This window comes from Phycodurus eques, chromosome 8, assembly GCF_024500275.1.
Source record: "Phycodurus eques isolate BA_2022a chromosome 8, UOR_Pequ_1.1, whole genome shotgun sequence".
NCBI classification, from domain to species: domain Eukaryota; kingdom Metazoa; phylum Chordata; class Actinopteri; order Syngnathiformes; family Syngnathidae; genus Phycodurus; species Phycodurus eques.
Window position 1 is genome coordinate 7,928,624 of NC_084532.1, and position 22,184 is coordinate 7,950,807.

General features: G+C 40.8%; 2 protein-coding genes across 3 annotated transcripts in view; one reads left to right on the forward strand and one right to left on the reverse strand.

Moving 5' to 3' along the window:
- The window catches only part of ap1m3 (adaptor related protein complex 1 subunit mu 3), a 38,933-nt gene extending 32,967 nt beyond the window's left edge, over positions 1 to 5,966 (forward strand). For both annotated transcript variants that reach the window (XM_061683991.1, XM_061683992.1), the window contains one exon: positions 4,960 to 5,966. In XM_061683991.1, the coding sequence (XP_061539975.1) occupies positions 4,960 to 4,982 (23 nt within the window). In that variant the 3' untranslated portion in view covers positions 4,983 to 5,966. The remainder of the gene's footprint in view (positions 1 to 4,959) is intronic.
- Positions 5,967 to 9,565: 3,599 nt separating this feature from the next.
- Positions 9,566 to 12,389, reverse strand: LOC133406632 (transmembrane protein 125). The gene is made up of 2 exons (XM_061684361.1): positions 12,300 to 12,389; positions 9,566 to 10,752 (listed from the first exon to the last, which is right to left on the reverse strand). Exon 2 carries the CDS (start codon positions 10,371 to 10,373, stop codon positions 9,675 to 9,677), a length of 699 nt encoding a protein of 232 aa, XP_061540345.1. The 5' UTR covers positions 10,374 to 10,752; positions 12,300 to 12,389; the 3' UTR covers positions 9,566 to 9,674.
- Positions 12,390 to 22,184: the final 9,795 nt, after the last annotated feature.

A 22,184-nucleotide genomic window follows, 5' to 3' on the forward strand; every position in this document is an offset into this window, starting at 1 on the left:
GACTCTATTTGGATGGTTATCTCCTGACTTGGATAAGCTCTTGGAGAATCATTAGCCTATTGGTTAGGATGCTGTACTTTTTCCACTGCAGTGGGAATCCATCCATCCATTTTCCAAGCCGCTTATTCTCACAAGGGTCGCGGGCGTGCTGGAGCCTATCCCAGCTATCTTCGGGCAGGAGGCGGGGTACACCCTGAACTGGTTGCCAGCCAATCGCAGGGCACACAGAAACAAACAACCATTCGCACTCACATTCACACCTACGGGCAATTTAGAGATTTCAATTAACCTACCATGGATGTTTTTGGGATGTGGAAGGAAACCAGAGTGCCCGGAGAAAACCCACGCAGGCACGGGGAGTACACGTAAACGCCACACAGGCGGGGTCGGGGATTGAACCCCGCTCCCCAGAACTGTGAGGCAGACACTCTAACCAGTCGTCCAACCGTGCCGCCTGCAGTGGGAATGTATTTAAAAAAAAAAAAAAAAAAAAAAACTTTTTTCTTCTTCCTTTCCGCCAAATCGACCTGTTCCCGGTGTGGACCGGGCCGGCTGAACACTCGGAAGCTTGACTCGCCTGCCTCAAACGTGTTCAAGACACATAAGTCCGTTGCGGTCGACTAAAAGTACAGATTAGTGCATATTTGGGTTTAAATTAACGAGAACAGGAATCCCCAGCTATATGCATTCTTTACACGCTCATTCTACCAATCTCACATCACAAGTCAGTTTCCTTTGCCAATGTTCATCTGTACTTTGTTTTGTGTTTTTCTCTGTTCTTTCCCTGTAGATTCCCCATGTTAGATCATTACATTTTCCATAAAATTCACTACCTGCATTGTTGTGTTTGGGTTCGAGAGAGAAAAGCTCTGGACGTCTAGAACTCTTATCAAAGTTCTCTGAAGTGTAGCAACCTTCAGATTACGAGACTGATAAAAAGGTTTCTCATCGTTTTTCCCACATTTTATCCACATAAAAAGCAATGTGGTGCCCCTCTTATATAAAAAAAAAAAAAGCTTTATTTATAACGCTGTACTTTAAAATTACGAAGCTCATTCTTTTTTCCTGGATTAATAAAATTTTTATTTAACCCATATACGCTACAAGTGTTTGTGTGGCAGTAGCACGGTGGGTGACTGGTTAGCACATCTGCCTCACATTTCAGAGGTCGTGGTTTCAAAGCCGGGCTCTGGCCTTTCTGTGGGGAGTTTGTATGGTCTCCCCATGCTGCGTGTGTTTCATTTGGGTGCTCCGGCTTCCACTTCTGTTCAAAAAACATGCATGTTAAGTACAGCACTCGAATCCAATGTGTCATTGTACTAGTTATATAATGCTTTACTTTCCTCATCTTGTTTACAGCTAGTGCTTTGTCTTTTGTTGTCTTTTCTCATAATATTGAGTTACCTTTTTTACTCTCCTTTATTTTTTTCCGTTACTGCCCTTTAAAAACCTTCTGTTCGACTGAACGACTGTAATTCTCAAATATCCATCAGAATACAAAGAGACCGCTGTGGCAGCTTAAAACGTCCACGGTGACACAGTAAAACTGTTCTGGCATAAAAGGGATACAGATCTTCATTTCAGCCTGACCTAACAACCAAACAGGACAACAACAAAAAGAGGGTCTGTCACATATACAGTCAAGAAAAATCCCCACACTTGCCACCTACAACTTTTCTGAAAGCTAAGTCATGAGTTCAAGTTGCATACAATGCCCCCTGTATCATACCCATTTATAACGCTTAATTTGTAATGTGTTAAATAAATATACGTTTTAGAATTATGACCACAAAGTTCATCCATGCTTTCATCAGACCATAACAAAATCTCCCCAAAATGTCCTAGGGTCCAATAAAACCAAGGTTGAACTTTTTGACCAGAATTCCAAAAGGTGTGTTTGGCGCAAACACATCCCCAAAAGAACACCAAACCTCCAATGCAGCGTGGTGGTGGCAGCATCATGGTTTGGGGTTGTTTTTCTTCAGTTGAGCCTGGGGCCTGGTACAAGATGCAGCAAATATATACAGCATACATTCCACTTACAATAGGATATACACACTTGTGCAAACACATTGGAGTTGTTTATTTTTACTTCCCCTTTCGAAAAATGAATTAAAATGTCATTGGAATTGTTCAGGTTATAGGTCACATTATTGTTGTAAAATGTTTTAAAGGATTTGTCTTGATCTCATTTAAACAGCATTCAAACAGGAGCGTTACAGCCATCTATCCATCCATTATCCAAACCGCTAATCCTCACTAGGGTCACGGGTATGCTGGCGCCTATCCCAGCTAACTGCGGGCAGGAGGCGGGGTACACCCTGAACTGGTTGCCAGGCAATCACAGGGCACATACAAACAAACAAGCATTCGCACTCACATTAATACCTACGGACAATTTAGTGTCCTCAATTAACCTACTGTACATGTTTTTGGATGTGGGAGGAAACCAGAGTACCCGGAGAAAACCCACGCAGGCATGGGGAGAACATGCAAACTCCACACAGGCGGGGCCAGGGATTGAACCCCGGTCCTCAGAACTGTGAGGCAGATGTGCCAACCAGTCTTCCACCATGCCACATCCATTATACATCCATTCATGAATTTTCCACAGCACATATCCTCACTAGGGTCGCTGGCATGCTGGAGGCTATCCCAGCTGACCCTGGGTGAGAGGCGGCGTACACCCTGAACTGGTCGCCAGCCAATTGCTGGGCACATATAAGCAAACAACCATGCGCACTCACATTCACACCTACGGGCAATTTAGAGTCTTCAATCAACCTAGCGTGCATGTTTTTGGAACGTGAGAGGAAACCCGAGTACCCGGAGAAAATCTACGTAGGCACGGGGAGAGCATGCAAACTCCACACAGGCGAGGCCGGATTTGAATCTGGGTCCTCAGAACTATGAGGCAGATGTGCTAAACGGCGACCAGTTCAGGGTGTAGTTCGCCTTTCGCCCGAAGTCAGCTGGGATAGGCTCCCGGCGCCCCGCAACCCTAAGCAGGATAAGCGGTGTTGAAAATGGATGGATGTTCTTTACCAGTTCCTTTTTTATCAGTCAAACGTTAGAGGCTTGTTCAGATTTTGTATTCCACATTCTTGCTGCATCTCTATTCAGTTTGCCCTGAAAGTGAACCAGAGTTCCATCCTCTATAATATCATTTTCCGGTTCTTTCACCATCATGTGCAGAGATAGAAACTTTACCGCCGCTTCCCTTCTGAAGGTGTAATTCAAGTATTCCTGTGAATTCCTACGATAACAATCGCCATTTTGGCATCTGTGATCTGTGGATTGAGTGAAACTGTGGATGAACCCCATTTTATTTGTCATAATCCAGGAAGATAACGGAGGACACGCAAGCCAAGAAATGTTGCAGAGTCTGCAATCTAATAAATGCGATTATCCTTTAAGCATTATACTACCATATTGCAGAAGTTGTATCTCCACCTCTACCTATATCACTACCCATTTCGACCCATTAGATGATAGAATATGAGCATGTTAAAGCTATGGCATATTGATGAGGATTGATCAGAACTTTCAAGGGACACTTGCCAGAAGTCATTACGTTTCGTACCTGACATTCACTCCAGGAATAAACACGACTGTCGTACATACGTCAGGTTTATTATGTCAAATACAAATCCGAAGCTGTAGAGAAAGAAGTGCCAGCAGGCTCCCTTGGTAGTTCTCAGAAGAAAGATGAAGTTGGCAGGACTGGAGGCAAAGATTATATTTCTCATATTTTACTTACACCATTGGCACAAAGACACCTAGGGTCCCATTTCACCCAAAACAACCCACAGGCACGTCCATATTGATTAAACCACACCTCAATGCGTTATACAGTCCCTACTGACTTTGCTTACGTATTGTCCAGTTGAGTGATGACAGTTTACGATACGTCTTTCCTCGCTCGTCACCCTGCTGCATCATTCCATCTGTGTGTACTAAGCTACGAGGAACTGCCAGTGTTTGAACATGCGCCTACAAAAGAGATGACACCCTTACCTTTAATGACAGCACCGTATGAAGTGATTCACCTTAAATGTAAGATACTTCATGCAACATCCATGAGGGTTTTTCCTTTCCTCTTCTCACATTCCTGTCTTCATAACAGCACTTTTTGAGGCCTGTCCTTTTGGCCTCTGTTGTTGCCAAAAAAGCCATAAAATGGTGAAGAAAATGGAAGACTGTTAATCCTTTGATGCTTGCTGAACTGAGCTGACATCTCACAGATAGCAGTACAAACAGTTTTGGTCGACTTTAGAGGCATAGTTTTCCCAAATCTTTTCTTTAAGTTCCAAATTAGACAACAGCAACCGATTCACCTTTACAGATTCCACTTGATCTTGATCAGACATTTACATAAACAAATTCAATGTGAAAATGAATAATGGTAAAAATGTTGCTTATTATTTTTCATATTTTCATTTTCATAGTGATAGGTTAGGATATTTACGGTAACTTTCTGTTAAGCTGTCAAGTTAAACAATGTATGCAACTGTGAGAGATGGTGTCCATGAAAGACCACAAGACACAATAATTGATTTTCAAACAACTTTATTTCAATGCAAGTTTGTTTGCGTTCAAGTTGACAGAATTAGAGGCACTGTTGGAACTAAGATCTGAAAATCATGGTCAGATTAGAGTTGAATGCACATAACATACTGTATATACAATTGCACAAGATACAGTATACACTTATTGGCACATCTGATTTACATTACATAGTAATTCAATGTTTCTAATAACCATTTTCACGAATGTATTTCCTTTCACCCTTGCCTAAGGAGAGTAATTATTGAGTATTTGATTTATTGTGCCAGCACTACAGCCAGTATGAATGTAAATCTTGTTTAAGGATTTGGTGTTGCCAATGATGGGATGTGCAGGAGTGATGACAGGGACAAAAGCTATGTGTTAATGCTGTGCTGTTACATCTCTTGGCAGATTACCAGCTCCGGACAAACTAAAGGGCAAAGACGCTGCTAGACGAATGGCTCTCTGTGGCTTCTTCCCCTGTCCTTATGTCTCTCTGAGTGGGACAGAAGGAAAATCTTCTCTCATTTTGTGCAAAAATACGTTCTTCTTTTACACCATAAGTGTAATGTAATGTATTTATAGTTAAGGCTTTCCCTTTTTATGTAACTCACGTGGAGGTTTATTGTCAGCGACATTGAGAAACATTGAGAGAAAAAGAAAATCCCCTTTTAAAAGTTTAAATGAATGAATTTCTAGTACATTATATTTTCAAATTTTGCAGCTCAATGAATCAATGCCAGCCAGTGGATAACCACATTGCCAAATATTCGTGTAATTTATTTCATCATCATGAAAACGTTTACCGTTTTATAATCTGGTTGTGTCTTTGTTATAAATTTTTTTTGTACTACATAAATCTCTTACTCTCTGAGGCAGAATGGTTATGAAAACATCTGTCGTATCTTTATTGCCTTAAATAAATTGTTGTTGTATCATCACCCGTACCACTGTGAACATAATCCTCAGTCAAGTGAACCTAACACCAGCCGGCAGGTCAATGATTAATAAGTGACAATATTGTCTGAGACTTTGGCAGTGTAATATTACACCACTGACAACCCCACATGCTGAGCCTGTAACCTTGCAGCAAAATCCACTTGCAGCTTTGACGAGTCTTCAACAGTGAGTTGGATGCAAAAATGCTGTCTTCTTATCTTTTTATACTATCACACCTAGAGAAGTTAACATAGTCTAAAGGGATTGCTTGAAAATATGTATATGCATGTGTCTTTGCATAACTCGTTTTGTTCTGCCCACACACATGTGAAGATGCATATAGTTGTCCCAAAGAGTTAGGAGTGCACTGTTGTTCAATTACTCGTGTATACATTGTACCATTCACACATTAGCTCAGAAACACCACTATTGCAATAGAAGTCATTTTATTACTGAATAAAAACCTGTTAAATATGAAACTTTTTAACAGACAGCCTAATCGTTTTTGAGTTTTGCTTCCAAAATTATTATTTCTGTTATTGGTCGTCATTAATTTATAATGACTGGTATATGAAGCAATGACATATATTTGAAAATAAAGGTTCTGTACATTTGAAAATATTGAGCAGATTGTATGAAATATTTCCCACGTTTCAATACAGGTAAGTATCGATAGCTGCAAGGCATTTATCCGCTCCCTGAAACATCAGGCAAACAAGTTCACAAAATTATATTTATATTATAAAATATTTTGTAACACATTTGTTTTTGTCGGTCAATAGTTTTTCACACTCCATAACAATAGTGTGATAAATACTCATTGGCAAATTCTGAGGTGGCCACACAAAACTATTACCAGTGAAAAACCATCCATCCATTTTCATAAGGTTACACTATTTGTAAGTGGTACCAAATTTGATAAAATTTTTGAAGCAATATGTGTGTCATGAACTGACAACATGAAAACAAATGATTCACACGTCCAAGATTTGCTACGGAATCTTGCACAACTTGATTAAAATACACTGTGTACTTGGTCATTCAATATGTGTTTAATTATTTTGTTAAAAGAAATGCAGCTATTGTCGGACCACAAAACAACTACGTTTCTATGCACCACTTATTCATCCATCCATTTTCTGTGCCACTTATCCTGTTCAGGAGCCTATCCTAGCTAATTTTGTGCAAAAGGTGGACTACACCCTGGACTGGTCGCCAGTCATTCACAGGACAGAGGACAAACCATTAACACTCACACCATCACTGAGTGGGAATTGAAGCGACACTGCCTACAATGTGAATGTACTACTCCTGTATAACCGCCTGTATAACGCCCCAATTAAATGTTGAAGCTTAACGATCATATCTTTAAAAAAAATCTAAAATTCAACTAAACGTACATTCCTTGAATCAAGGCTGACACCGTCTGGTTTGTCTGTTCACATTTGTATTTGCCTTGGACCAATAAAAAAATATTGAGTCTCATTTCTGGCCTTTGTGTGTGTGTGCAACAAACAGCTTGGTGCTAACCTGTGCCAGCCCCTGCCAGTCCGCCGCCTTGTGCACTGGACCCCCATTTTTTTTTTTTTTTTTTTTTTTTGTCCTCGCCGCAACAATGGTTCACTGTGACTCTTTTGTGTCGCGGCAGCATATGCACAGACTGATAAAGAAGGCTTTACACACACACACACACGCACGCACGCACACACAAAATATATCGTGTGGGGAAATGTGAGAGATGCCTCTCAAAAGCTTTTGACGAACACTCAACAAACTACATCAGGTAAACCTGCACAAGCTAATCAGATCCAATACCAGAGCAGTATCAAATGAATGGATAGTTATAATTTACAGTATGTCAATGTCAAGACAATTTACAGTCTTGCATGATTCAAACAACGTTTGGCTAACACATGCCTGTAAAACATACAAAAGATAGCAAAATATCAAAACAACCACACACAAAAACATTTGCAGTACTTTTGGTAAACATACGTTTGGACTGTGGAAAGATGTGATAATAATGGTCATATTCACATCCATTTGCCGATAATCTGAAGCTAACACTGATACCACTGGTAGCTAATACTAATCTGTGCTAACACTGCATCTCTGCTTACCTTTTATCTGTTACATTTTAATTTCACAGTTGATAGGTGCGCAAGCACACCAGCGGACCAACAATTTGTCTATAAGCAGTTAAAAATTCAATTTGCCATAATACAGTATGTTCCCTTTAAAGGTCACTTGTTTTGGCTATTTAGACCACCATAGAGTGACTCTCTAACATGGACTTAGTATAAAAGTGTCAATTTCATTTTAAAAACATACAAGTGTCTGGAAAAGGCCCCTCTGACAGCTACTTCTGTTTGACCCGGTTTTGTATCTGCTTTGTCCATATTTGGCTAAGACCGCCCCCTTTCTTCTTATTGGTTGCCTCTGTGTAGAAGACCCTTTTGTGAGAGCACACGTATTTGTAATGTTGACAGCGCTGGCTCAGCACCGGAAAGGTAGGCAGGGATCTTCGCTAGTGATGTAGATAAGCTTGAGAAATTCAAATGACCTGATTTCAGGCCTCTTGGCAGATTTTAATTCATATTTCACATGTGTACTGAGGCACCATAGAGACAATATTACATCCCAAATACGGGGGGAAAAATGGTTGGTAAAATACGGCACCTTTATTGGACCACATTTTTCACATCTAGTTTTTGTTCTGTTGTTATTTCTGTTTTTACTTTTGTTTAAATTGCTATGTTTTTGTACCATCAATACTTGAGTCAATAACTTTTGTCTTGCCAGCCATGGAGGCAACGAGAAGTTAAGCTAATTTCAATAGCTGACCTTGGGGATCGTTATTCCTACCATTATGATTAGTAGCAAATGTGATTTCAATCAGTGTTATCATACAGTTAAAGAATTAAGTGGGTAAAAAGAAAACACGATTGCAAAAGTCACATTCAGTCACACAAAAAACAATTTATATAGAAATTCACAAATTGAAAGAGCATAAAAAGTGGAATAATTCTAAAACAATTGTAAGGTCAGCTGACAGACACTACAGACAAGTTTGGAACAAAGTTAAAAAAAAAAACAATGATTTTTTTTTTTGTTAAACTCAAAAGTCACTCATGTGATTTTTCATTTTTCTTCCATTTATATGGCCATTGAGAAGGTGAAAAGATTTTGAATGTCTTTTTATTGCGCCAATAATTGGATATTCTGTAGCTGTAATTTGATCATTTCGGGCTATCATTAGCGACTCACTGATGTCCTGATGCTCACAAACCAAGGATGGTCAGAAATGCAGGCCAAATGTCCCTTTAACACATGAATAGAGCTCACCTCATTTTTCTTTCAAAATGGGTTGCAGTGCAAAGACTTCAGATACAGCTATTGATCATTCGTCCACTTTCCATTGCAACTATGGCCAATAACAGTAAGTCTTCAACTCACCTGTAATGCATATTTCTTGAAATGCGGGAGGAGGTCGGAGTATCCAGAGAAAACACACCTGTGGAGAATAAGCTAACACTACACAGTAAAGCCGGAGGTGAGATTCGAACCTCGAACCCCAGAACTGTGAGGCAGACGTGTTCACAACTACTAGACCAAGCTGCCAACTTGAGATCCATCAATTGGAATTAATGTTTTTATTATTTTTAATGCCCAAAAAATATTTTAGCAGTTTTAAAGATGTGAGTCTAATTCTAAATTTATCATCAGTGCACAGTTAAATATGTTAAACCATCAATTACAGGATTTGATTACAGTATTCCCCCACTGACTTACTTTTTTTCCTGTTGGTGTTGATGCACAACACTGTCCAAGCCAAAAGTACACAGGGCAGAATTCAGCATTTTTGTCCAGAACGAATGTAAAATTTTAGCAGATGTGCAGATTTGAGCGTTTAAACGCAGCATTATGTGTGGCTTTACCGAAACTAAACTGGTACACTTTGTGTGTTAGTCTTTTATCTTTTCTTTCAGTTTTTTTTGCCAACATAGATGTCATTCTTTTTGCTTACGTTTGGCTTCCGATGGTGACAGAAAATGGAGCAAAATGTCGGCTTGGAAAGGATGTGTCATCTTCACGTCTTTTTGTCCCCAGAAAGGATTGGAAGTCAGTTTAATGTACAGAAATTAGGAGCTAAAACCCAAAAGAGGCGACATTCATGCTGTTTAATCTCATATGAGATTAGCCAGGCTTGAGGTAGTTTCTCGACGAGCCCGGTTGTCCATGTGCCCAGAGATGGTGAAGATGTTCAACATCCTGTCCACGAACCTTCGTCCAGGCCGTGTCCTCTCAAGTAGGATGACCACAAAAGAGTAAATTCCAACGCCCAGAACTGCAGCCCCCCCTCCAGTCAGCAACACCACACCAGAGACGTACATATCGTTAAGTGCTTGGCCTGGTTTGGGCATATGGTTCACCAGGGCCAGATGTAGTAGAACCCCTCCACAAATGAGCATGGACATTCCAGCAATCAAAACCACAAGGAAATCAGATAAGCCTCCACTTTTGAGCATGTCAATCTGCTGCCGGCTTCGAATGCAATTCATGTCCTGCACTGCTGAGCTGAGCAGCTGTTTGAGCAAAACCCCCAAGGCGAGCAGGCAAAGGGCCGTGCCCACACCCAACCGCCATTCGCTGGAGACGCTGGTGGTAGTGGAGAGGAGGCCAACACCCCCGAGCCCACAGCCCACGATTAGAAATACAGCGATGGAGTAGCACAGCAGAGACTTCCCGGGTTCTCTGAACCACCACAGCTCCACTTGTTCCTCCAGGATCCCGTGCTGAATCTGAATTGGGTCAGCGGGACCATGGAGGCCCATTTCAGGGTCTCCAGGTCCCCTCAGGGGGGGAATATCGTCCAGTTCAGGCATCTTGCTGCCACTCCCAGCCTGATGAGTAAGGCAGCCACCACCGCAGAGGAAAAAGAATCCACTTCAGAATCCTTTCAACCCGTGTCACCTTCACTGACAGCTGACGCTGTTGGGACTGGCAAGTCGAGTGGTTTTAGCAGGGGTCACTTTGGATGTTAACCTGGAGGTCTCCCAGGTCACTTGAGAGGCATTACCATGACAATTGGAGGCAATGCTCTGTATGTACAAAAACACTTGCCTGTAGAGGTAATATTGTTTTATCCACAGCAAACCTCGACAGTCAATTTGGGTCCCTTCATCCAAGCTGGAGGAAAGGTTGGATCCGGATTCACCTCCGCGCTCGCGGGAAGAGAAATTTGTAACTGGCAGCAGACATCACCTAGAAGAAAAGGCAGACTGTTTTTACACATTTTCATTTTCACCTTCTAACCTTTGTTCGAAGCATTCACGGTATTCTGAACAAAGAACTGAGACATCAAATGAACTTTTATGTGCAAACTGTGTTGAAGAGTAACTCACAAACAGTTGAATGTATTTACATTGACTTATAGAGGCTGACATTTTTACTTTGCTTCAGTCATGTTGAGTTTTGGTAACAGGTGCATTAGAGAATCAGCACCATATGTTTAGCGCTACATATTGGTCTCATTAAAAATACACCCAATTAACTTTGGATGCGCACACAGTTACTATTTATTTGCAATCCAACCATTCTATTATGGCTGTTTAAAAACAACATTTTTTGCCTCATTATCTCAATGCTAATGAAAGTAGCAGCATCAACTGATAGCGGGAAGAATGTACATCCACACACACAAACGAGATTCTATCACACCGACTTACAGATTTGACCTAACAACTACATGCACATTAAATCAAGTCTTCACTCCTAATGTTTATGAATTATGTAAAATGAGTCCCCTATTATAACCATGTAATTTGTAGTCAATGTAATTTTGTCTCTTAAGTTACTCTTGACAATGCCGTCACTCAAACGTTGTAGACTTAATGTCAAAGAAAGGGGACATTCTAAACACACTGGACAAGCACTACAGCAGTGGTTGTCAAAATGTTGACACCAAGTCCCACAGAGAAAAGTATTTAGCTCTCCATTACAACTATGACCACCATTAAGTGGTCAGCAAAAAAACGAGACGGAGACTCTAATCCTAAAAAGTACATTTAACATTATCGCAAGCCACTATCCCGTGATGGAGTGTGACCATTTTTAATTAAGTGGCTCTATGCGTACCACAAGAGGAAGCCCCGTACCACCACTGGTACTCGTACCATACTTTGAAAATCACTGGCATAAAATCACTGGCATGATATCCTGTGCTGTATTGACATTACCGCATGTAAATCTAGACAGCAAGCACACATGCTAGCGAACATCCTCAAGGTTATGGCTGTCAGCAGCTTGTCTTTAGAAACCTGGCAGCAGCTTCATTTCTATCAAAGTCAGCAGCCCGTGGCACAAGCCCACATGTCCCAACACAAGCTGACAGGAGTTAGTTGCACTCTTCCTCACATTTTGTGCAGGAAAAGGCAATTCAGCAAAATCTAAACTCAACACCCCGTATCTCTACAAACATAACTGCACATTCAGGACTGGGATTATGTTTTGAGGCAATGTGACAGATGATTTAAAAACATTACAATTTGATTCCCTCATTTGGATATAGATTTATGCTGACATTTTTTATTAATGTAGGCAGTGCCCGGCCTTGTACAAAGGTAAAGCAACAACAGTGGCATCGGGAGTGGGCATACAAAGCGTGTGAAGTGAAGTGTAAGGTAATTACAGCAGGGAGGCGGGGTGTTTATTGGCAACATGCTGTTCTTTGAAGCATTTCATATCCTGTGTCGGATCGCTGCAAGTGAGTGTTGCAACTGTCGTACATTAACTAAGAAAGAAAAACATACCTCTATGTATTTTCTATGGCGATTGTCCTCATCATTTGGGATGAGCTGGATCCTATCCCAGTTGACTTTGGGCAAGAGGCAAGTCACACCCTGGACTGGTTGCCATCCAATCACAGGGCACATGTAGACAAACAACCATTATCACACACATTCAAAGCAATGGACAATATACAAATTCGATTGCCATTCCAAGAGCATGCAGGAAGATTTTCTGTTATAGTGTATTGATTTCATAGCACACTGGTTTCAGTGTTGAGTCACTAATTAATCCCAGCTGGTCTGAGCACAGCGTCAGGTGGCGCCATAAAAAAAATAGGACAGTGAGTCAGGTGTGCACATGTAACTGTTGTAGGGGATGAAGTAAAAAGGTGGAGGAAAAAAAAGGCAATACTGAACTAAATATTCCTCAACCACCTGCAGTGAAACAAGAAGGTATTGAAACATTGCTTTGAAGCAGTGGCGGGCTGAGTACCTGGGCCATCAATAGCGACTTAGTCCACCACTTAAGACCACCACAATCATGTTGCAATTATAGAAACCATCAATACTATACAAAAACACACATAACAGCATGCAATTGTGCCACATAAATCATTTGGAGCTAACAAAAAATGTTTTTTAAAAACAAATCATACTAAAAGAGGAGCTGATTATCCATCCATCCCTCCATTTTCTGAGCCGCTTATCCTCACTAGGGTTGCGGGCTGCTGGAGCCCATCCCATCTATCTTCGGGCGGGAGGCGGGGTACACCCTGAACTGGTCGCCAGCCAATCGCTGGGCACATAGAAACAAACAACCATTCACACTCATTCACACCTACGGGCAATTTAGAGTCTCCAATTCATGCATGTTTTTGGGATGTGGGAGGAAACCGGAGTGCCCGGAGAAAACCCACGCAGGCACGGGGAGAACATGCAAACTCCACACAGGCGGGACCGGGGATTGAACCCGGGTCCTCAGAACTGTGAGACTGACGCTCTAACCAGTCATCCACCGTGCCGCCCTGTTGGAAATAAATTAATATAATTTCATGGAACAAATATTACAATTTAGGTTGTAAATGTACAGTAGGTCTATGCGTCTGATATTGCTTAAACCAGCAGAGAAGGGCTTGCTGGCCCTCATGGCTCACCATTGCTTTTAAGATTGTTTTAATATCGTCTTGATTCCTTAAATATTACTGTATTAATTACCTAAAAACACATTTCTTCGTTCCACTTTAATTCTATGGAAGATTCTGTTGCACGTCTTTAACGGTAAAATAGGTAATCTTACTAAATGATAAAATTCAGGACTATGCAGGAGGTTGGTATCTCCTGTATGCAGGTGTACAAAATGATGCTAATCCAAATCTGGATCATTAAATATGCCTGAGCCCTGTGGCCAATGTAGTTGAAAATGGGATCAAAAAACATAAAACAATCAATGAGGTGCAAGAAAGGTCATCATGGTCCCTAGATAATAGAAAAAGTGGGAACCATAAACAACAAAAGCATGTCGTCATTTATTACTTCTCCTACAGTAGCTTTTCATACTGGCTTCAAAAATAAACAAGCAGCTTACCCATATTTACACTATTTCTTTTATATATATTATAAATTCTGGGGAAACAAAACAGTAAGCAGTAACAAGAAAACAAGCAGCATTCATTTTAGTTGACAAAAAATTTAATGGAGGGAAACCCCAAGGAAAAGAAAGAAAACGTTACTTATTGAAAAGTGGCAATTGGACATGGAGAAATATGCCTTTTCCTACCACTATTCATTTAAAAAACGGATGCTATTCATGACAAATATTCAAAATGGGTTTCTTTGAAGGGATGGGAGTAGCAAACCAATGCTGGACACTCAGGCTTACAGCAGAGAATGAAATGATTGAGGACAGGCTGACAGTGGAAAAACATCCTTTGTTATGCAAACGAGTTAAGAGTTATGATGAAAAACTGAAAAGGATGAAAAAGGATGAACCTCAAACATGAATCCTAATCTGTAGCTCTCATTGTCTGCCTCTTGGAAGTCCTCAGCCTTACAAGGTCACCGGAGGAGCTGTAGCATAAAAAAAATTTTTAAAATTTTTTTTTAAAAAAAAACATACTGCACTCCAATTACCTGGGAAGCTTTGGGACTCCAGTATTCCCCCCTCTGTTATGTTGGCCCTGAATTCATTCCACTGGCCATTAGTGTCTCATTTTATTGTTGACACTTTGTTCTTTCAAAATTGGCTGTCTGGCAATATGCTAATCAGATTATCAGTCAGCAGAATAAGTTCAAAGGTTGCAGTAACATCCAGAGGGACTAAGGGGGGTACAATATTTTTGTTAAATTTGCCGAGGCTCAGGTGGGGGTTAAGGCGAAATGATTCAACAATAATGGTCATACATGGAGCATGTTCGATATGGTTACAAAAAATAAAAAATAAAGTTGTATTTCTGCCAGGGAAGAACGTATTGTGCTTTACTTGAGTGTGGCAGCACAATTAAAGCAGGCGAACACTGTTACTTTGTCACTTGGGAGCAGACTTCATTTTGGCAAGTAAACCCATCTTGTGATGCTTCACTCACATACAGTAGGTGCATCTATATTTAGGATGCTGTCAATGTTCACGTACTCCTCTTACATCAAAGCTATTGCTGCCAAATAAAGACAATTTTTAAAAAAAGAGATCAAGAAAATGTATCGAAGAGAATCTCCTGCTGTGCGTTTTTTATCATAGGGCCTATGGTTTGGCTTAAGAGTAGTACACGGGAGACAAGGTGATGTGTTGCTGTGGTAACAAAGCAATACACTCTCCTTTCTATCTCCCCCTTTTCTACTCACTCACACAGCCCCCTCTCCTCTAGTCAAGCACTGATTCTCTCGGCGGGCCTGCAGGCGAGGAGAGGGGTCAGGGTTGGCTCCATCTGTCTATGTGCTGGGCACTGGTGCCAAATGCCATAGGGAGTGGAGACAAGGCTTGTGTGGCATGGAAGGGTAAGGGATATTTGAAGCTCTGGACTGAGGGCAGTGCTGAAACTTCGGCGTCCTTCTTGGGGTTTGAAATGTGGTTGGCAAAGACAAGTGAGCAAACAACATATCTTTTTGAAGACACTTTCTTCTCAACATATGGCGCAGCCATGCAGACACAAAGTGCATTACAGTCACAATGGACAAGTCAACTCACAGGGAGAAACGAATGCCCTCTCTCTGTATGGTACCCACAGCTCTACTAACTATTGATGGATTGGCATTGGCAAAATAGATAGCCAGATACCCTGATGTACTAAGCCTGCTACCTGGTCAGCCGGGGTTCCAAGCGATACCAAATAAATCAAATATTAACCTGCTCAATTGTTAAACAGATTGATCATCACCACAGCAAGCTAACATTATTAAAATGCAACATTATTTATCAACTGTTCATAAATGACCTAAGTGGCTTACCTTTGCAAAAAGGTATTAAGGAGATACACTATATTTATTTGAAATACCAGAATCTGGAAGACTGGCGAGGTACATATCGTTTTTCCTGCACGCAGCTTTCAGAGGTGTGACTCTACTTTTCTGAATCTGGATTGATTTTGACCCAACCTGTGGTAAGATCTGCTCACAAAGAGTTGTGCTATGATGGCCTCACATTATTTAAAATGTTAGATACAAGGTGGACTGGCTGGGTTTGATAAAATACAAGCTACTACGCAGCTTCTTACAGGTGTTTATACTCTCAAAAGAATCCCAGCGCACCACTTGTCAGTAGCACCGCCTTGCTCAGTAGCAGTAGCACTGCCTCCTGTCCTGCCCTTTTCTGTCCTCTCTCATCTTGTTCTCTTGCTTATTTATTGCATGTACTCAGCAGGTGCCCTCTAGTTTGAAAGATGTTTAGAATTGACATAGCCACTCCCACCACACTTCTGTTGTACAGCCAGGTCCACGACCCCTGTCCTGCATGCTTCCCCTCCTGTCCCTTTCCAGTCCTGTCCTATATTATCCTGTCCTTCCTTTACAGTGTAGTAGCACTATTTCCTCATACAACACTTAAATCTAATGTGTCATTGTACAAGGCATATAATGATTTACTTTCCTCATCTTTATTACAGTTAATGTCCTGTCTTTTGTTGTCTTCTCTTCCTATATTATTTAGTTATCTTTTCACTGTCTCTCCCCTTTGTTTTTTTCTTCTGTCACCCGCCTTTAAAACTTTGTTCGGTCCGACTGAAATTTACAATAAAAATCCATCAGAATACAAAGAACCACAGTGGCAGCTTAAAAACTCAACTATGGCACAGTAAAACCTCCTCCTTTCTGTTTGACCTAAAAGCCGAACAAGACAAAAAGAAAAAGAAAAAAAAGATCAAAATATTTTCAGGAACTACCTGGTACCCACGGGCACGGGAACTAGACTCATCAGCAGAGACCACTCACCTTAAAAACTTCAACATTTTTTGGGGTAAACTACAACAGAGACAGTGAGTCACGCCACTCACACCCAGTGCTATTCTCAGTAATAGTCTGAACGAAGAGACAAAGAATTGTCACAGACACACTCCCGACAAGATATAGAATGTTTTCCCAGAATAATGGAAACTGTTAAGACTACAAAACTAATGTGCTTGTAGCGTGTAGTGCAAATTATATATCAAACATTGGATTTTCCGACCTGCTGACTATAGAGGTGCGGTATGATGACAATGTTGTGAGTCTGGCTGTAGACATGAATTCAGTTATTAATGTCAGCGGAGGCTTTAAACAGATCCATCCTATTTCATGCCCCTGCGTACCCTCTGGCCACTCTAAGATAGTTTAATTCCAATTTTTCTGCATGAGCTCATTTTTTAGTTTATGGCCCAGCATCACCTCAATCAGCTCACACCTCTACACACCCTCATCTCCATTTGTTTCATGTGCTTATCTCGCCCGCCTTCCACACCTTTCATTCTTCCTTCGATCTCACTCCTTACCTCCTCTGTAGCACCGCCAGTGCTCTTTATCTCCCAAACTTCTTATCTCTCATGTCTGCTTGGGAGATGAGGTGTTGCAAGGAGAGACCTGTGTGCCTGTGTGGAGGGGTGGTACTCGTCTTTGCGAACTGATCTCCCTGTGGCTCAAGGTAATTCAGCCTGACCCAAAGCTCCTGAGCCATTATACACACACATACTGTAAAGCACACTATACACAGCATGATACAGCCATTAGAATGTTGTGATGTTTACATTGTTTTTACTGTGGCATTCTGACATCTTTCCCCATTTGCAATTTTCTATTGGCTCCATTATTACCTGTGTCCACCGATGCATTAATCTATCTAAAATATCCCAATCATTTGGGATATTTTAATAACAGCATAACTCCTCATAGTAATTAAACAGGATTAATGAGAAAACACACAATCTGTCCTCATTTATAAATCAAGCTTCCTCCTTCATAGCTGTAGCCTTGCCTAGTCCAATGACTTCCAAGTCTACATCTTCACACCCACTTCCGGACATCTTTCATCTCATTTCCACCAAGAGCAGTTTAGAGCAGTAAACCGCAAGCTGACTTGGGTTTCGACTGCAGTCTCTGCTGTAATATCAGCGTCAGCTATGTAAATAGTGTGAGATCATACCAGCGTGACACAGTCTGACCCCTCAATTACAACAAAGAACAAAGAAACAGAACATGACAGAGTAAATAAAACGATAGTGGACATCCTGCCTGTGTGTTCTTCTGTTTATTTCAGTAAGACACGAAGAATACACAGCACCTTCTCATTATTTTATTATTTTTTTTAAATCCACACAACATTGAGTTGCCACCCCACTCAACACAACATGCCAACACCCTCTAAATAGTGCTATTTTAGCTTCAGATGCCATTAAAGACAATAGTCATTTTCACAGTGCATTTTAGCCGCTGCCTTTCTGACATTCTGAAGTACACATTCACGCAGCCGTTGCGAGTTGCCCAATTACCAAACTTAGATGTGTGGCAGTGAAAATTGCTTTCAACACATAGGGGTGTGGTCTCCGGAGTTAAACGTGACACAAGGGCCTGGTTGGCAGCAGTCTCGCCTCTGCTACCAAATTGGAAGCAGGTCAAATTCCCAGGTCCACTCCAACTCCCTATCCCATAATTCATCCCTTACACACAGAACAGTGAGCCAGAAAAAGCAGTGAAAATGCTGGCTTTGGTGGCCAGTGTGAAAGACGTCCCAAATTATGGTTGTTTTGATTGTATTTCATTGTAATTTCTCATAACTATTCAAATAGGGTCCACTACAGATACCGTAGTAATAGCAGGCACATGCACAGAGATTTTTGGGCCCAGATGCTCAAGCCAAAAAAAGGTACCCATCACCAAAATTATTTACACAATTAAGAACTTTCTATTTATCTGATCTTATCTTTTCCGCTGGTAACCTATAACCTGTGCAAAAAAATAAAGAAGGGAAGTTGTTATGTTCTGCGTTTTGGTTTGGATTGTGTTTGGCTTTGTTTTATATTTTCCTGTGTCCCATGTGTTTCATGTCTTGTGTGGTCATTTAGTTATTGTGCCCACCTGTTCTCGTCAACCCTCTACCTTGTGTCGATCAATCAGCCACTCGCGTCTTGTCCAGGTGTTCGTTGTCTCGTCAATTTGTTTGTATTTAGTTCCCCGGTTTCTTTCACTTCATGTCGGTTTATTGTCTGTGGCATGTCGTAGTCGCCTGTAGTTTTACTAGTCATGTCTTGTTTCCAGTTTTAGGTTTATTCAAGTGTTTCTTTGTGACTTTGATTATCAGTTTTGGGATTTTGTTTAGTTAGCTTTTTCTAAGATGCTTGTTTGCCTTTAACTTGGAATTAAATATCATTTTTGAGACTTCTGCCTTGCCTCCCTGCACTTGGGTCCTCCACGTTTTGCCTTGCCTTAAAAAAAAAAACCATGTGACAGAAGTAGAAATCAAAAATGGCGGTAACGCGGTTACCCTAGTGTACATACTCTCTTTAGAATGGGGATGTGGCTGTGTTCAGAATTAAATAGACTTTACACCGATCTGATCGGCCTGATTATTATCGGCCGATAATTAGCAATTTATGATGATCGGATTTAATGTCACCGCATCCCGTTTTTTACGATCACTGGGCTTCATCTTGTCAACTCAAACGTGACCAGATACACTCGCTACCATGGCGACGAAAACAATTATGGATCGCTCTGTGCTTATAAGAACAAAATGGGGAAAAACACGTGCTGGTGGCCACCGGTGCTCGGGAGAGGACGTTCATTTTAGGCTTGCTTGAGGTATGTTCACATACTTTTAATAGGATACCGCTCGCAGGCAGGCAACAAACCGTTATGTAGCCTAGCAAGTATGTAATGTTATATTACATATAATATATCACACATTGCGTGCATGCACTAAGCTGTGGCAACAGAACATACATGATGCATGGAGATAATAAAGGGCTTATCATTAGTAGTATAAGAGGGGATTTATTCGACTTTTGACAGTGTAAACTAAACAAACAACCTTATTGAACTGCACCAAACATCATTGTTTTGGTGGAAACAGGGCTTTTGCTGCAATAGGAGCAAAATGAAACAGCTGCGCCAGTTCTGCTTCTGTCAGGTAATCTTCAATTCCCGTTTTCACTTGCGTGAGGACATTAATTCAGTAACGCTCATAAGACTCCTAATTTGAATCCCCTTGGTTCCCAGACTGGAAGGGTGCCTGTGAAACCCTGCGGACAGCTGCTCCCTTTACTTTGTCATGCACAACTGCAAAATTAAAACGCTAATCAAATCCCATTTTAACATGCATGCACCCGTCTGTTTCTGTCCTGGGGAAAATGCTCCTTGTTTTCAAGGCCTTATTTCAAAACAAAAATACAAAATAAAAACATCCCAAGCTTCCTCTTGTGGGTTCAGGGGTGATACTGAATATGCTCTAATTAAAATAAAACTGATCAGAATGAATTTGGATGGTTGGATGTCTGTCTTGTTTATAGACCAATGAAGTGACATTTTCTCTTATGTCGAGGGATTCCTTTTCGTGTACAGAAAAATGGGAGCTTTAGGAACTGCATTTTGTCACAAGCTCTGACTGGGACTTGCAGTGTATGTAACAGGCAGACATATACAGGAATTCTACTTCTCTCTCATCACTACACATCGGATCAAGAATATTATCGAAGCTATTCAAATGAAATGCAACATATTGTATAGAGGGTGTCCTCACTTTACAGTGGTCTTCACGTCTGTTCGTGGTGAATTAGTTTGTGCCCCTTCCTCTATAAAACTCAACTCCGAGAGTAAAGTTAAGGAATTGTTCTCTAGTTGGAGTTATTGGTTTTTTTTTAATTTGATTATTTTATATTCGTTTCCTAGGAGTGTTTTTCATACAGATATTTACTGCAATTACTTTACTACTTGAGAGACGGTAGAAATGACCAGAAGACAGAGCTGGAGGTGGCAGAGTTGCTATTGCTACATGTTGTTTTTCATCAATACTCTATATTATCGCCCAAAACAAAGCACAGCTATAACAGCCCAAAAATGAATGAGGGGAAAGGAGAGTCAAAAATGTAAATATAATAACTCCTCACTGTTGATCCTCATCCTCATTAGTCTGCTACAGAAAGTTTAGAAAACCTTGCATTGTATGTGTGTAGAAATCGGAAACTATTTAAACTTCAAACTTATTGAGATATGATCAGGCGATAGAATTTTCTACCAACTCTGAACTGAATGGGCTGAATGAAATAGATTATGCTCATACTGCAGGTGGACAGGCGTTATATCCATGAAGAGAGGTGGATGGAGTATGGAAAGGACGTCCGGATACGACTGACCACACAAGGACCTGACTTTGTGTTATCTGCTGACTGAGAAACTCGACACCTCTCTTTAAGATTCCGCCCTTGTGTCGTGTCGCAAACACACACGCCTCACTCTGCCTCACCTATAAGAGCTAGGCCGCTTCAGACTCAGTCACCAGTATTGTTTTTCGGCATTCTTTTCATCCTATGCTCTGTGGTGACCACAGGCTCCTCACTCATCAGCCTGACTTGTTTTTATGTCTTTGACCACATCTTGAAAGATTCTTGTTGTTTTTTGTTTTTGTTTGTTTGTGTGTGTGTGTGTGTGTGTTTTGCATTGTGAAATAGACAGTTCAGAGGATTGAGCTTTGTCCGAGGATAAGATGTGTGACTGATCTACAGTATATGAACAAAGTGGCACAAGGTTTCATGCATGGCTGTGCACATTATTGATCTGTTTTATTTAATTATTATTTTATTTTTTTAATCAAAATAACATCCACTCTGTGGTTTATAGAGTTTCCATCATGCAGCAAAACTGACCCGTAGCTCCATGATGTGTCCAGCATGTAAGGATTTACTCATCTGTGCACTGTAATCTTGGGCTGTCCCACAAGTACAAAGGTTAGGCTGTGATACAGTGTCACCATGTTTTACTATGATATGACTGAAAACAAATTAGACAATAGGGCTCAAGAAATTAAGAATACTGTAGTAATAACATGAATGAAAATTAATTAGGAATTCTTTAAATATTTTTGGGGAGTATTCTAAGATAAGATGCGGGGGGGGGGGGGGGGGGGGGACCTCTAAATGTAATAAATATTGCTGTAAAATGGAAAGAACCCACCTCATTTATAGGCTATATTAATGACGTTATGTCATCTTATCCCCTCATTTAACCTACAAAAGGAAATAAATCCAAGCCATGTTTTATTATTCATTTTCCCATGAATAGGATGCATGTTTTATTATTGGTCTGATATTTGAGATGTATATTTGTGCCAGACATTTCCAGAAACTAATGGATCTTATAGCCTACATAAATGATTTCAAAAGAAAAAAACAAAAACAAAACTTAGTATAAAGTTGTCAACAGGGAGAAAAAAAAACCCACACCGTTATCGCGTCC